Source organism: Argentina anserina, chromosome 7, assembly GCF_933775445.1.
Source record: "Argentina anserina chromosome 7, drPotAnse1.1, whole genome shotgun sequence".
NCBI classification, from domain to species: Eukaryota; Viridiplantae; Streptophyta; class Magnoliopsida; order Rosales; family Rosaceae; genus Argentina; species Argentina anserina.
In genome coordinates, this window is record NC_065878.1 from 1,075,217 (window position 1) to 1,090,843 (window position 15,627).

General features: G+C 41.3%; 2 protein-coding genes across 4 annotated transcripts; one reads left to right on the forward strand and one right to left on the reverse strand.

The window, feature by feature from the left end:
* The first annotated feature begins 307 nt into the window (after positions 1-307).
* Positions 308-778, forward strand: LOC126802626 (uncharacterized). The gene has a single exon (XM_050530275.1). It carries the CDS (start codon positions 308-310, stop codon positions 776-778), a length of 471 nt encoding a protein of 156 aa, XP_050386232.1.
* A 944-nt stretch (positions 779-1,722) lies between these two features.
* LOC126802474 (G-type lectin S-receptor-like serine/threonine-protein kinase SD1-29) lies at positions 1,723-3,911 on the reverse strand. Of its 3 annotated transcripts, XR_007672958.1 has the most exons (6): positions 3,699-3,911; positions 3,411-3,574; positions 2,457-2,915; positions 2,279-2,355; positions 1,932-2,082; positions 1,723-1,843 (listed from the first exon to the last, which is right to left on the reverse strand). XR_007672958.1 is itself a non-coding variant. In XM_050530114.1 (3 exons), exons 1-3 carry the CDS (start codon positions 2,626-2,628, stop codon positions 2,038-2,040), a joined length of 294 nt encoding a protein of 97 aa, XP_050386071.1. In that variant the 5' UTR covers positions 2,629-3,004; the 3' UTR covers positions 1,755-2,037. The 3 variants fall into 3 exon arrangements, 1 of the variants encoding a protein (XP_050386071.1); XR_007672957.1 differs by having other exon boundaries at positions 1,755-2,082; XM_050530114.1 differs by lacking the exons at positions 3,411-3,574; positions 3,699-3,911 and having other exon boundaries at positions 1,755-2,082; positions 2,457-3,004.
* Positions 3,912-15,627: the final 11,716 nt, after the last annotated feature.

Sequence of the window (15,627 nt, forward strand, 5' to 3'; positions counted from 1 at the left end):
TTCAAGTGTAGTTAAGCATGTATGCAGTTTTTTGGGATACTACAATGATTGTTTTTGTTTGATGTTGTTTGTTGTGGCTTGTTTTCTATGGGGTGTGATTGATTTACTAGATAGAATTCATAAAAACATAGAAAAATACTCAACAAAATATTTAATCAAACAAAACAAAAATCACAAAAATAAGATTACTAATTGAAAATCTCTTTTGTTTGCTCTCTAGGTGTCCAAGTGGTTACTCTTAACCAAATTGAAATTTAAGTGGTGCTAATTTTAAAAGAGGGAGGAAGCAGATTAACACTTTCTTTCTATGAACCATGAGTTTGACGGTTGTCTGCTCACTGAAGTTCCTGAACACATAGAGAATATGCACGACAATCCAGAGGCTGTTGGTAAGGAAGCTCTTTGGTATATGAAGAATAACATCTGCAACAATATCATTAGAGCTACTATGTCTGAGGCCATAGAAGGAACCATACCTGAGATAGAACTTGCATATACCCTATTGCAACATCTTGATGAAAAATTTATGAAAATAGATAAGTCTAAATCTCATGCTTTATCATTGGAGTTCAGCACCCTGAAGTATATTGGGGTTGGAGGTGTTAGAGATCATGTTCTCAAGATGGAATGCATTGTCAACAAACTCAAGGAGCTAGACTTTGTTCTTCCAGATAAGTATATGGTTAATACAGTGTTGCAGTCTCTCCCTCCAATATTTAATCAGCTTAAATCGAGTTATTTTGCTCAAAAGGATAATTGGGGCTTAATTAGCTCCTAGTTGTGGCAACTGAAAAAGAAACTCGGATTAAGGCTGATGATCCAACCTATGGTGTTATCAAGGCTGCAGATGCAACAGTAAATGCAGTATGCAAGAACAAGTGGAAGAAGAATAGGAGCCAACATAGCTAACTTTAAACCAAACTCGGCTAAGTCTGCAAGAGCTTCAAGTAGTGGAGTTTTAAAGTTTAAATTCTATTTATGTAAGAAGACATGACATAAGAAGAAAGATTACAGTGGCTTCAAGGCTTGGATGTTGAAGAAGGGTAAAAATCTTAACTTAGCTGAAATTGAAAATTTATCTTCTCTTTATTTTCTAGAAGTTGATCTAATTAACACTGAGCCAAACACGTTTTGGCTTGATTCAAGTTCCCCCTTACACATAGTTAATTCTTTGCAAGTTTTAATAAACAGAAGAAAGACAAAGAGTGATGAGAGTCACATCCGAGTTGGGAACGACATGAACACTGCTGCCAGGACTATAGGATGCATTAAGCTAGTTTTAGGTTCAGAAAATTTCTTATTTTAGACAATGTCTTTTATGTACCCTCAATGAAGAGGAATTTAATTTCTTGGGATTTATTGATTGAGACTGGATATTCTTTTCATTATAATAAAAGAGGAATTCAGTTTATTAATGATTCATTGGTTGTTGGTTTAGCTTTGCGTTTGAATGGATATTTACTAGGGCTGTAAACGGTTCCAAAACAGCTAAAAATATGTGGAACCGTAAACCGAACCGTGTTATTTAAATGGTTCGGTTTTTGTATTTTTCAGAAAAGGAACCATTTGGTTCGGTTCCTAACGGTTCCATTACGGTTCCGGTCCCAAAACGGTTCCAAACGGTTCCAAAAAAATCTGTAGCTGAAACTCTGTATAAACTCTGTATAAACAATTAAACATCAATGTTTCTTGATGATATTGACAATATGCAATTGTGGAAGTCTGTAACAAAGTAAATCAACTAATAGTGCTACTATCTAGAGTAATTTACTTCATGATTACAAATTTACAATCATTCAATCAACATTCCAATACCCTGCCTTCCAATCCACAAGTTCCATGCCTGAAAAAGATCCCATTAATTGCTGTTAAGACCCAAAGCCATAGGCAGTTAGGCACCAATTACATTAAGTTTCAGAGGATAAACTTACATAGTCATGGAAGCCTATATGCTAGTCTGATAAATAGAATTTGGTATTTTTCTTGCCGCTTATGATCTCTAAAACCAGAACCCCAAAGTTGTAGACATCAGACTTTTCAGAAAATATCCCACCCATTGCATACTCTGGAGCCATATAGCCACTGGTCAACAAACACATTAGTACGTATCTAAATAAATTGTTTCTTCTGAGTATTTTCTAATCAGTAAAATCATTCTCATCATGTTCCAACAATCTTCTGAGTATTTTCAAGACTTTGTGTTTTTACAACTATAGTAAAATGAATACAATATGAAATTTAAATACTGCAATTAAAATAATATACTACTGAAACTTACTATATAGGAAAGTATCCAAGCTTTTGTTAGGCATGAACTCGTAAGGTTGGCAATTAACTTTCTTGGTTTTCCTTCACCTGCCGAAAACAAAAAACCGAAGACAGAAAAGCAAATCAACATACAATACATGAAAAAAAAATGGTGCTGTAAGAGTTATGGAATAACTATTATAATTTACCTAGCTCTGAGTATGCTAGGCGGATATAAAGATCTTCTCCAAGAGATGGATACTGCTGATTATCAAAAAGTTCTTTGTACCACACCAAACATCCTATGTTATTAACATAAGTATAGGCCAGGCATGAACAATTACTCAGGCACTTCATCTTGCAGTCCTCAAACCTGTCCATAGCCAAAGAAGTCACATATTTATGAAAATCAGGGACTTTCAATCTTTCCACCTTCAAGAACCTATCTTTTTCTTTTGATGAGACTGATTCATTTGCATGTGTCTCACAAGATAAAGTCGTTTGTCTCACAAAACCTCCAGTCCAGTTTCTGTTGCTCCATTCTTCATTTGACTTGGGTATAAAGTATAAACCCTTTCAAGCAATTGCAGCTTGGAGATTCAGAAGCTCTGCAAACCCCAAAAGGTTTCTCCATGACTCCCAATTAGCATTCCAGTTCTTGCCACTTTCTGAAAACATTAAACTTGCTTTTCCTTCAGAAGATTCATTTTTAATTTTTAATTTTTTTTAGACCCGAGTCTCTTTCAAGCAATGCAGAATTTCTAGCAAATTAGGCCATTTTGTTTCATCTCCAGAAACAAAGAAGACCATATAGTTTGCAAATTGAATGAGAAACTTCTACCTCCCCCCTCTCCCCACCTTCAACCCCTCAACTTATCACACAAAAGTAAGCAAATGATTGCAAAACAAGACAAGTTCAAAATACATAAACTTCAAGGTGTAGATTAGCTTCCATAGTTTCTTTTAGTGTAATAATCCTCAAGAAGGTTAAACATCAAAACAACTATCAATTACTAATTAGTTAAGAGAAGATTAAATTAAGTTACCACAAACATGATAAAATCTCAGTAGTTATTTGATAACCCATCTATCCAAACAAGACCCAACTCAACCAAACAAACACTTCAAACTTAGATTGAATGCAAAACATAAAATGGGTTTACCTGAGTAAAGCTAAGAAGAGCTTGGTGAAAGTCACCACTGGCCTGAAACTCCCTCCCTCTCTCCAGCAAGTCCAGGGCATCAGATAGTCCTAACAATTCCCAACGCTGTTTATGTTATATCATAATTAACATCATTTCATCTTGCAATCTCAGCAAACTTCAACCTAAGGGAACATTTGTTGGGCTCAGTTTCAACAAGTAAATCAAACAAAAGTAGCAATCTTGCGAATCAAACAGCTCCATTATCATAGTAAAGAGAATAGAAATAGGTATTCACTCGTGGATTACCTTCAAAATGAGCAGAGAAGGTTCGTTTGTGGAAGGTTAAATCTTGTCCAAAGGGTGGAGGTGGATGAGGGAGGTGGAGAACTCAGAGTCAATTCGGCGGTGCGTACTGGGCGGTCCTCCGGGCAGAGGGCTGAGAGTTTGGATTTTGGAATGAGATCGAGACTTCGAGAGTGAGAGAGATAGATACTCAGATAGAGAGTTAGAGAGTAGAGACTGCGGGGGCCGGGGGGAGACTGGGGGGGGGGGAGTGCGGGAGTACGGGTTGCGAGACTGCGGGGGAGACTGCGGGAGTGCAGGCTTGAGGCTGCGACTACTCGATTAGGGTAACTGGGTAAGTGAAGAGTGAAGGGAAAGTGGGTCTGATTAAGATCTAACGGCTAGTATTTGTTATACTTAAAATCTAACGGTTCCTATGCATTTGAGAATTTAGAACCGAACCGAACCGAACCGAACTGTTTTCAAACGGTTCGGTTCTACTATTATACTTTCATTTTTTCCCTACAAACTGAACTGAACTGGGGTTTATTGGTTCGGTTCCAACGGTTCCTTTAGGAACCGGAACCGATTAACAGCTCTAATATTTACAGATAAAATGTAGTCTTAGTTCTCAAACTGTTTATGCAATTGAGAATACTTCTAATAACAATAATATTTCTGGTGTGAAAAGAACTATGTTTAATGAAAAATTTGTTTATTTATGGCATAGAAGACTCGGCCATATATTCACAGATAGATTAAAGACCTTAGTTAAGGAAAAGATGTTGCCTGAATTGGATTTCTCTTACTTGCATGAATGTGTTGAATGTTATTAAGGTAAAATGACAAACTTAAATATAAAAGGTGCTTGTAGAGCTAAAACTATTTTAGAATTAATTCATATAGATATTTATGGACCATTTGAGATTAAGACTATATGTGGAAACGTCTATTTCATTACATTTATAGATGATTTTTCACGTTTCTGTCACATAGAGTTATTATCTAAAAAATCACAGTCTATAGAAGCTTTTCAGAATTACAAAGCTGAAGTTGAACTTCATCTGGTATGAAGATTAAGATTGTGAGATCAGACAGGGGAGGAAATTTTATGGCAAGTATACTGAAACTGGTCAACACAAAGGACCATCGCCATGTTTTTATAAGAACATGGTATTAAAGCTCAGTATATATACCACACCTCACAATTCCCTGCAAAATGGAGTGGTAGAGAGAAAGAATAGAACTCTTTTAGGCATGGTCAGAAGTATGATGTGTACCTCTAGTTTACCATTAAAAATTTGGGGAGAATCCTTAAGAACTGCAAATTATATTTGCAATAGAGCTCCAAGTAAATCAGTGGATATAACACCTTTTGAATTGTTGCATGGTAGAAAGCCAAGCCTGCACCATTTTCATGTTCGAGGATGTAATGCAGAAGCTAGAATATACAATCCCAAGTTAGTTAAACTTGAACTAAGGTCTGTTAGATGTCATTTTATGTCCCAATTCATAAGACTGTGGGACATAAATCATGGCTTATTGGGATTATCTCAATCTAGTTACATTACAAAAATTCTAAAATGTTAGGTGAAGTCCCTATGTCTAAAGGTGATAAATTAAATAAAAATAAATTACTTGTGTCTGTACCTCAAAAAGTTGAGATGGATTCAAAACCTTATGTTAGATTAGTTGGCAGTCTTATGTATGCTCAAGTATGCACTATATTAGACTTAGCATATGCAGTTGGTATGCTATCTAGATTTCAGAGTAATCCATCAATTCAATACTAGAATGTAGGTAAGAAAGTTCTGAGATATCTTCAAAGAACTAAAAACTACATGCTTATTTACAAAAAAGTGAAAAATTTAGATCTAGTAGGCTACACTAATTATGGCTTTGCTGGGAATTATACAAAATCAAAATATTCTACCTGTGGTTATGTGTTCATGATGGCTGGTGGAGCAGTTGCTTGGAAAATAATGAAATAGTCCATTGTCACCACTTCTACTATGCCAGCTGAAGTTGTAGCAGTCTATGAAGGAGTTTGTGAAGGTTTATGAATCAAGAATTTTGTCACTGAAACTGGACTTTTGGATAGCTTGATGTAAAAGAAACTGATTGTGTACTGTGATAATGAAGCTGTTGTGTTCTTCTGCAAGAATAGTAAAAGATCAACTAACTCTAAGAACATTGATCTTAAATACTATGGCATGAGGAAATTAGTTAAGAAAAATGAGCTTGCATTGTTGAACATTGATACTGCAGATCAACATATATAGCACAACCCACACTTAATTCACATCATCACTCCATATTAAAACCATAATCAAGCTTTGCCAAGCCTCGAGGACAAGGGTAGAGATATAACTATAGTAAGCAATGTAGTAACATGTTGGTGATGAAAGAAAAGGCTTAACATAGGCACAAATGAGTTAACTAATGAGTCCCAAGCCGGGCACATTAGGGATACATGGTTTTTGGTATAATGTGGTGGTAATCCTAGAAAGATCCAACAATTCTTTTCAGATTCAGAGCATATTATGATATAAAGTCTCAACAATCAATAAGAGCAATTTCTAGTAAATTCTAGAGTTCATTAAAGGGCTATGACATGCAAATTGATCAAGAGAAAGATAATGAGGTTACAATGAACATAGCCAAGAAAAGATCGATTAAGCACTCAGAATGAAAGCATGTATATAGCTCAAAAACTCACATTGGGTAATATGAATCAAACTTGTTTTAACATGTTCATTTTGTACCAATGTTTCAATTCCTCATCTACTACAAGTTCATACAATTTCTAACAAAATCAATTAACCACCGAATAACAATTAAGCACCATTTCAATTTTGTGATCATCAATCAATCATAATTTCAAAATTTAATATCGTCATAAACTTGATAAGGGCTGCTAAGACTCAAAAGAAAAAAAAACAAAGCAAAACATTTTTTTATGACATTAACAAACATGTAAACCCCTATAGACTTGATAAGGGCTGCTAAGTGTCACGAGCTTACTCTTTTAATATGCTACTCGTGCGGTCTTAGCAATTTCTTTATGCTAAGTCAGCCTTATTCTCGCAACACCTGGCTAGAACAAATGAAAGGCAAAGAGAATATCTCTTAAAGAGAACTTGTATTAAATAAAGAAAGCTTACAAGTGTTTACAAGTATGCTTGATGACTTCTTGCTTGATGCCTCAAATGTGAGGGGTGCCTCCCTATTTATAGGCCTCCTCCTTTTACATCAATAGTTCTAGAGAATTCTAGGACTATGTACAAGTGTGGAGATTTATGGATAACTATATACATGTCTATACAAGTCTAAGATCTATCTTTAGTATTCTAGAGACTTCCGGAGTAGTCTTGGTCCCTTAGCCTCTCCATGATTCTAGCGAAATCCGAAGATGTCCCATGGTTTCCTCATTCTTCCAGAAACGTCCATAACCTTCCAAAGAGTTCTAAAGAGTTCTGCCATGTTCCGGATGCGCCTAAAATGCTCAAGTGTTCTCCGCAACCTTCCTTGAGCCATGCTTGCTTCAAAAATGCTCAAGGTAAAAATGACGAAGTTTGGCGGATGTGATATTCTCCCCCACCTAAGCCCGCGGTGCCCTCATCGCGCCTTGCTCCTCGTATAGCTGGAGTTTGTTCTTGAACTGCCAAAGCATATCCTCGGACTCCCAGCTTGCCTCCGTATCAGGAAAACCTCTCCATTTGATGAGGTACTCATTGTAGCTTGGCACGCCTTTACGTCGGATGACCCGATCTGCAAGTACTTTATCGACTTCTTTTTCAAAGTTGGTGACAACTGCTGTAGGTGCCCGATGCAATATTCCCCTTGATGGGTCCTCCTCGTCCTCGTTGCAGGGCTTCAACATAGTCACATGGAAGACCAGATGTATCTTCAACTTGGGCGGGAGGTTGAGCTTGTATGAAACTTTAGCTATGCGCTTGACAACTTCAAACGAACCTTCATACATGCGGATCAAGCCCTTGTGCACCTTCCTAAAGGCTTTAAACTGATGCGGCAAGAGTTACACAAGTACAAGGCCGCCTTCCTTGAACTCGACATGCCTCCACTTTGTCCGCCCACTTCTTCATTCTCTTGGCAGCCTTGTGCAATGCTGCTCGAGCTAACTCTGCTTGCTCATGCCATGATTTGGCGAACTTAAATGCGGCTGGACTCTTCCCTTCATAGCGAGTGGCAAGGGATATAGGGGTTGTTGGCTGCTGTCCCAATACAATCTCAAAAGGACTCTTGTTGGTGGCCTCGCTTGGCCCAATCCTTTTAATTGGTACTCACATAGTGCCGCGGGTATAGCTCCAAGAGTGCATTGACACGCTCTGTTTGACCGTCGCTTTATGGATGGAAGCTTGTTGAAAAGTTCAAATCCGTCCCTAGCATCTTGAACATCTTCATGGTGCAGCGGCTGATGCGGATATGAAGGTTTGACTACAAAGCTTGTTGGTGAAGCGCGGGTCTCTATCGCTGGCGATGTTTCTTGTAACTCCCCAAAGCTTGACTACAATGCGTAGAAATAGCCTTGTCGTCTCCTCTGCGGTGCAGTCAGTTGATGCGGTCATGAAGGTTGCATACTTGCTAAATCTGTCCACCACAACTATGATGCTCCCAAATTCCTCGGACTTCTGCAAGCAAGTGATGAAGTCCATAGAGACACTCTCCCATGGTCTCTCTGGTATGGGTAAGGGGTCTAGTAAGCCCCCCGGCTACTCCAAGACTACCTTTTCTTGTTCACAAATGAGACACGTCTACACGTACTCCTCGACCCCATCACGCATCATAGGCCAATAATATGTGGACTTTAACAAGGCAAATGTGCATTTCATACCTGGGTGGCTGGCCCATTTAGAATCATGGTATTCCTTGATAAGCTACTGCTGCAAGCTTCCCCACTTCAGTACATAGATGAGGCAGCCTTTGGTATAGAGAAGTTCTCATTCTAGCCAAAACCTCCGCGTTTTTCCTCCCATGACTAAGGCAGCGAGGCTCCATGCTTGAGGATCTGCCTTTAGCCCTTCCTTGATCTTGCTTAGTAGTGGGCTAGTGACTTGCGAAATGTTTGCAAACTCCACGTTGCGGCTTAATGCATCCGCTACCACGTTTGCCTTCCTGAGCTTGTACTCCATGGTGTAGTCGAACTCCACCAACAAGTCTTGCCACCTTGCTTGCTTTGGACTTAGCTTCTTTTGGGTTTGGAAGTAGCTTGTTGCTACATTGTCAGTCATGATCACAAACGTTTTCCCAAGCAAGTAATGTCGCCACACTCGAAGACAATGGATGATGGCACTAATCTCCTTCCCTTGTACGGTGTAGCGCCACTCCGTATCATTAAACTTCCGACTCTCATAGGAAATTGGATGCCTCTCTTGCATGAGAACTCTGCCAATGGCAAAGTCATAAGCATCGGTGTGTACTTCGTATGGCTTGGAGTTATTTGGTAGGATAAGCACGGGCTCCTCACATATCGCCTTCTTTAAGTCTTCAAAGGCCTCTTGACACTTTGTTGTCCACTCCCATGCCTTGTTCTTCTTGAGTTAATGGTGCAGCCCTCGCCAAGTATCTCTTGATAAAGCGGTGGTAATAGTTAACTAGCCCAAGAAAAGATCTTAGTTCATGTACCCATTCTTGGGTGGAATGCACCTTGTAATCCCCCATCATAAGCTTGCCGTCCTTGATCTTGTTCCCCAAGAATGATACCTCCGGCTTAGCGAATGAGCATTTCTCCATCTTGATGTACAACTGGTTCTCCCACAATACCATAAGCACTTCCCGCAAGTTCTCTACATGCTCCTACAAGGTCTTGTTATACACCACTATGTCGTCCAAGTAGACGACCACGAACCGATCAAGGTAGGGGTGGAATAACTTGTTCATAAAGGTGCAAAAGGTTGCCGGTGCATTAGTTAGACCAAATGGCATGACTAAAAATTCAGAAGAACCGTACCTTGTGATGCATGCGGTCTTCAGCTCATCTCCCTCCGCAATGCGCACTTGGTAGTACCCCGAATGGAGGTTTAACTTGGAAAAATATCGTGCATGGCCCAATTGATCAAAGAAATCAGCAATGAGAGGGATATGGTACTTGTTCTTTACCGTTATCTTGTTGAGCCCCCTATAGTCGATGCACATACGTAGAGATATGTCCTTCTTCTTTTGGAGAAAGAATGGGGCACCAAATCTTGCCGAGTAGCTCTCCCGGCGGGGCTCCTCCTTGCGTTGGCTTTTGTCTCTCCCATCTTTGGCTTTGCTGCTCTTCTTCTCTTTTGACTTGGTGGACTCCCTTGAACTTGAGAAATCAACTTGGCGGTGGCAAGGTCTTGCATTCCTCGTCGCCTTAGCTCCGTCTTGGCCCATGATTGGAGACCATCCATGAAGTTAAAGAGAGCATCCTTATCGGACAAGTTGTCTCAAGCACCAAGTTAGTGCAATCTCTAATATAATCACGGATAGGCCTCGTGTGCTTGAACCTTCGCAAGTGAGCTCTTGCCTCATTCTCGGAATTCTCGAGATAAAATTGCATCTTAAGCTCTTTAACAAAGTTATCAAAGGTAGAGATGGTGCACGTATCGAGATTGCATTTTCGGTGAGAATCTAGTAAACGGGAATCTATAACTGTGAAGAATGGATTACCAAAAACTTGGATCATTTATAATTTTCACATTTTTGGCCCGAAATTATTGTTTAGGGTTTTGGTCTTTTATATACATTCTGCTGAGAGCATGAGACCGATATGTTTGATTGTAATCAACTAATCATTGTATGCTTGGGCCTTCGCATAATCGTTAAGGGCCGTTTATGTTTGCATCATTCGTTTTTTGGTTTTCATGTTAATCTCGATTCGTTATTCGACATCTCCTCGCCTTCTCCTCCACCATGGCATGGCGATGTCGGTGAGATAAAGAGATGCGGTCTTTATCTTGGCATCCTTCTCTGTGATGCCTACTGCACGAAGTATTGATCTAGTCCCTATAAGTTGTCTACTTCTCGAGTGTTATGCATCCTTCCGAAGCTCTTTGGCTTTGGCACCTCGATCCGCTTGGTCTTAACGGTGCTGCTGGTGTTAGCCCTCATGGCTAGTGTACGCTTGCATATGGCTAGGTCTGCCCACACTTCCTCCATGCGTGCAGAATCTGCCTGCATCTCCTCCATGGGTGCAAGTAAGCTATTGTGCTCCCTTTCATGAATTTCACGCATCCGAGCAAGTTCCCCATGAACTCCTCGCGAATCTTGTCCATCTCGCCCCACAAGGACTCCTCTAGCTTGAGCATCATGTCGTTGATCGCAGTGTGGATAGTGGCGTTCTTCGCCTCCAAGTCTTCCACCTGGGTCCCCATGCCACTCGCGCTCTCCTCCACTAGAGTTAGTCGTGAGTCAATTGAAGCTAACATGTTCTTGAGCCATTCCTTCTTTGGAACCGTTGGACTGACAAGTTCTTCGTGACCCCTCTCTTGTGTGTTGTCGGAAACATTACCTACAGGGAAGGAGTAGAGCTAACGTTTAGCATCATCCTTTAAAGAAAAATGAAACAAAAGTAGCTTAAGACCCTCAGGAGTTAGATTATTTATGGTTTGCAATATGCATATATCATAAAAACTCCCTAATGTGGACATTAGGGTCCTCAAATGATGATCCTGAATACTTACGCAATTACCCAAGTAATTGAACCAGTATGGAAAATGCTCCATCAGGTGGAGTATAGGCAATGCATGATGGTGAATCAGTGGCAGTTGGTATATAATCATCTTTTAAGTGCCATCTCAGTTTTTGGTGGTTCTTGTTCTTCCACACTATTGTACTCAGAAGATCGTCTAGAAGTTGGTGATGGTGGGGTTTCCTCTTCATGTTCATCCTCGTCTTGTGAAGATGTATAAACTGCCGTGGTAATGGTAACAGGCAATGATGTTTCCTTCTTTTGCTTCCTATTTAACCTGCACACACGTTCTATCTCAGTGTTCAATGGAACAAGGTTGCCTTGAGTAGTTTTTCAAGTATGCATGCACCTTTAATCTGTGAGATTAATAGAAGTAGAGTTAGTCTCAGAGAGTAGAGTAGAACTACAAGTTCAGAATTCAAATTAAAGTTGCAAGATGTCACATCAAGTTCAAACTTTAATTACATGACACGGAGACTTAATTAAGTTAGAAATGAAACATGTGTTGTTACCCAAATTTCCACATTTCTTTGCGCTTGTGAATCATGGAGCTTAGAGTAATACATTGGGATTTGTTTGGCCCAAGACTGCCCAAAAGAAGGAGACTCATCTGATTCATAACCGTAATGTGTCGCGGCAACCACGCTTTTTACATGCAATCCACATGCGATTCACGTAGGCCCAAGCTACATTTGGGGCTTACACGAGGGTCGTGGTATGGAAGATAATAAAGCTTGTAAGGCCCATCGTCGAAATATAGTACATAAAAAAAGAGGGCAGTAGTTGTTGTTGTAGATCATCTCATCCCAACACAAAAAACCCAGTAGCTTCAAGCAAGAGAGCATGCCTTATCTCTCATACCCAAACCCTCACCCACTTTGCCTCAATCCTCACCCAAATCATGCAATCCCATCTCTACTGAACTCACAAGCACCTAGCTCCCTCCACGCCTCCTGTAAGTTTCATCATTGTGAGTTATTTTTGCTGCTGTTACAGTCAAATTTGTCACGACAATGTCAATTTGCTGCTGTTTTAGTCAAGTTCATCACGACAAGGTCAATCTTGAATCGTTCCTCGATTGGCTTTGGGCCTAGTCGCACCAAATTCAAAACACCCACTTACATTTGGCGACTCTGTTAGGGAGACTAGTGTCACGAGTTACTTCTTTGCTATGCAACTCGTGCGGCCTTAGCAACTTCCTTATGCTAAGTCAGCCTTAATCTCGCAAACGCTCTACTAGAACCATTGAAAGGCAAAGAGAATATCTCGAAAGAGAAGTTATATTGAACAAGAAAACTTACAAGTATGCTTGATAGCTTGCTTGCTTGCTTACTTACTTGATGTCTCAAATGTGAGGGGTGTCTTGCTATTTATAGACCTCCCCATCCAACCTCAATAGTTCTAGAGATTTCTAGGACTATGTACAATGTAGAGAATTCTAGAGAACTCTATACAAGTCTACATTCATCTAAGATGCTCCTTGAGTGTTCTAGAGAATTTTGGAGTGGTCTAGTGCTACTAGCCTCTCCATAGTTCTAGAGAAATCTTGAAATATCTTAAGTCTTCTTGAGACTTACAATGCCTTCTAGGATCTTCCAAAGAGTTCCGCCATATTCCGGATCCGTCTAGAATGCTAAAGGTAAAATTTCGCTTAAATTTGGCCGAATGTGACATTCTCCCCCACCAAATCCCGCGATGCCCTCATCACTCTTCATTGTATTGCTGGATTTTGTCTTTGAACTGTCAAAGCATATCCTCAGACTCCCAGCTGGCTTCCGTATCGGGTAGACCTCTCCACTTGATGAGGTACTCCTTATAACTTGGTACGCCTCGACGTCGAATGATCCGATATAGGAGTACTTCATCGACTTCCTTGTCGAAGTTGGTGATTACCGCCGTAGGTGCCCGATGCGATATTCCCCTTGATGGGTCTTCCTCGTCCTCATTGTATGGCTTCAACATACTAACATGGAAGACCGGATGTATCTTCAACTTGGGCGGGAGGTTGAGCTTGTATGAAACTTTGCATATGCGCTTGATAACTTCAAACGGCCCTTCATACCTGCGGATCAAGCCTTTGTGCACCTTCCTAAAGGCCTTGAACTGCTGCAGCAAGAGTTTCATAAGTACAAGGTCGCCTTCCTTGAACTCGATATGCCTCCTCTTCTTGTCAGCCCAATTTTTCATTCTCTTAGCAGCCTTGTGCAATACGGCTCGGTCTAACTCCGCTTGCTCATGCCATGACTTGGCAAACTTGAATGTGGCTGGACTCTTCCCTTCATAGCAGGTGGCAAGGGATAGAGGTGTTGTAGGCTGCTGTCCCAACACGATTTCAAAAGGACTCTTGTTGGTGGACTCGCTTTGCTGCAGGTTGTAGGAAAACTATGCCACATCTAGAAGCTTGGCCCAATCCTTTTAATTAGCACTCACGTAGTGCCGTAAGTATAGCTCCAAGAGTGCATTGACGCGCTCCATTTGACTGTCGCTTTGTGGATGGAAGCTTGTTGAAAAGTTCAAGTTTGACCCCAACATCTTGAACAACTCCGTCCAAAATCTCCCTGTGAAGCACGGGTGTCTATCGCTAACAATGGTCCTTGGAACTCCCCAAAGCTTTACTACATTGCGTAGGAATAGCCTTGCTGTCTCATCCGCTGTGCAGTCGGCTGATGCGGCCATGAAGATTGCATACTTGCTGAATCTGTTCACCACGACAATGATGCTCCCAAACTCCTCGGACTTCGGTAGGCAAGTGATGAAGTCCATACAGACACTCTCCCACGGTCTCTCCGGTATGGGTAAGGGGTCAAGCAAGCCCCCCGGCTAATGTTGGACTATCTTGTCTTGTTGGCAAACTAGACACGTCCGCACATACTCTTCGACTCCGTCTCGCATCCTAGGCCAATAATACATGGACTTTAACAAGGCAAGTGTGCGTTTCATACCTGGATGGCCGGCCCATTTGGAATCATGGCATTCCTTGGTTAGCTCCCTTTGTAAGTTGCCCCACTTTGGTACGTAGATGCGGCGGCCTCTCGTGTAGAGAAGGTCGTCGTCTAGCCAAAACCTCCGGGTTTTTTCTTCCTTTACTAAGGTAATGAGACTTTGTGCTTGAGGGTCTACCCTTAGTCCCTCCTTCATCTTGCTTATCAATGGGCTAGTGACTTGCGAAATGCTTGCAAATTCCGCCTTGCGGCTTAGTGCATCTGCTACCACGTTCGCCTTTCCGGGCTTGTACTCCATGGTGTAGTCAAACTCCGCCAAGAAGTCTTGCCACCTTTCTTGGTTTGGACTTAGCTTCTTTTGGGTTTGGAAGTAGCTTGTTGCTCCATTGTCGGTCATGATCAAGAACTTGGTCCCAAGCAAGTAATGTCGCCACACTCGAAGGCAATGGATGACGGTAGTCATCTCCTTCTCTTGCATGGTGTAGCGCTGCTCCGTGTCATTGAGCTTCCGACTCTCATAAGCAATTGGATGCCCCTCTTGCATGAGAACTCCACCGATGGCAAATCGGAAGCATCGGTGTGCACTTCGTATCGCTTGGAGTGATCCGGTAGGCTAAGTATGGGCTCCTCGCATATCGCCTTCTTCAAGTCTTCAAAGGCTTCTTAACATTCCGCTGTCCATTCCCATGCCTTGTTCTTCTTGAGAAGGTCGGTTAATGGTGCAGCCCTCGACGAGTATCCCTTGATAAAGCGGCGATAATAGTTAACTAGCCCAAGAAAAGATCTTAGGTCATGTACCTTGATGGGTGGCTCCCATTATTTGATGGAATGCACCTTGCAATCCTCCATCATAAGCTTGCCGTCCTTGATCTTATGCCCCAACAACGACACCTCCGGCTTCGCGAATGAGCACTTTTCCATCTTGATGTATAGCTAGTTTTCCCGCCAAACCTTAAGCACTTCCCGCAAGTGCTCCACATGCTCCTGGAAGGTCTTGCTATACACCACTATGTCGTCCAAGTAGACGACCACAAACCGATCAAGGTAGGGGTAGAATAACTTGTTCATCAAGGTGTAAAAGGTTGCCGGTGTATTAGTTAGACCGAAAGGCATAACCAAGAACTCATAAGATCCATACCTTGTGATGCATGCGGTCTTCGGCTCATCTCCCTCCGCAATGCACACTTGGTAGTACCCCGAACGAAGGTCTAACTTTGAGAAGTAGCGTGCATGACCCAATTGATCAAAGAGATCGGCAATGAGAGGGATACGGTATTTGTTCTTTACCGTGATTTTATTGAGCACCCCATAGTCGATGCACAAGTGTAGAGAT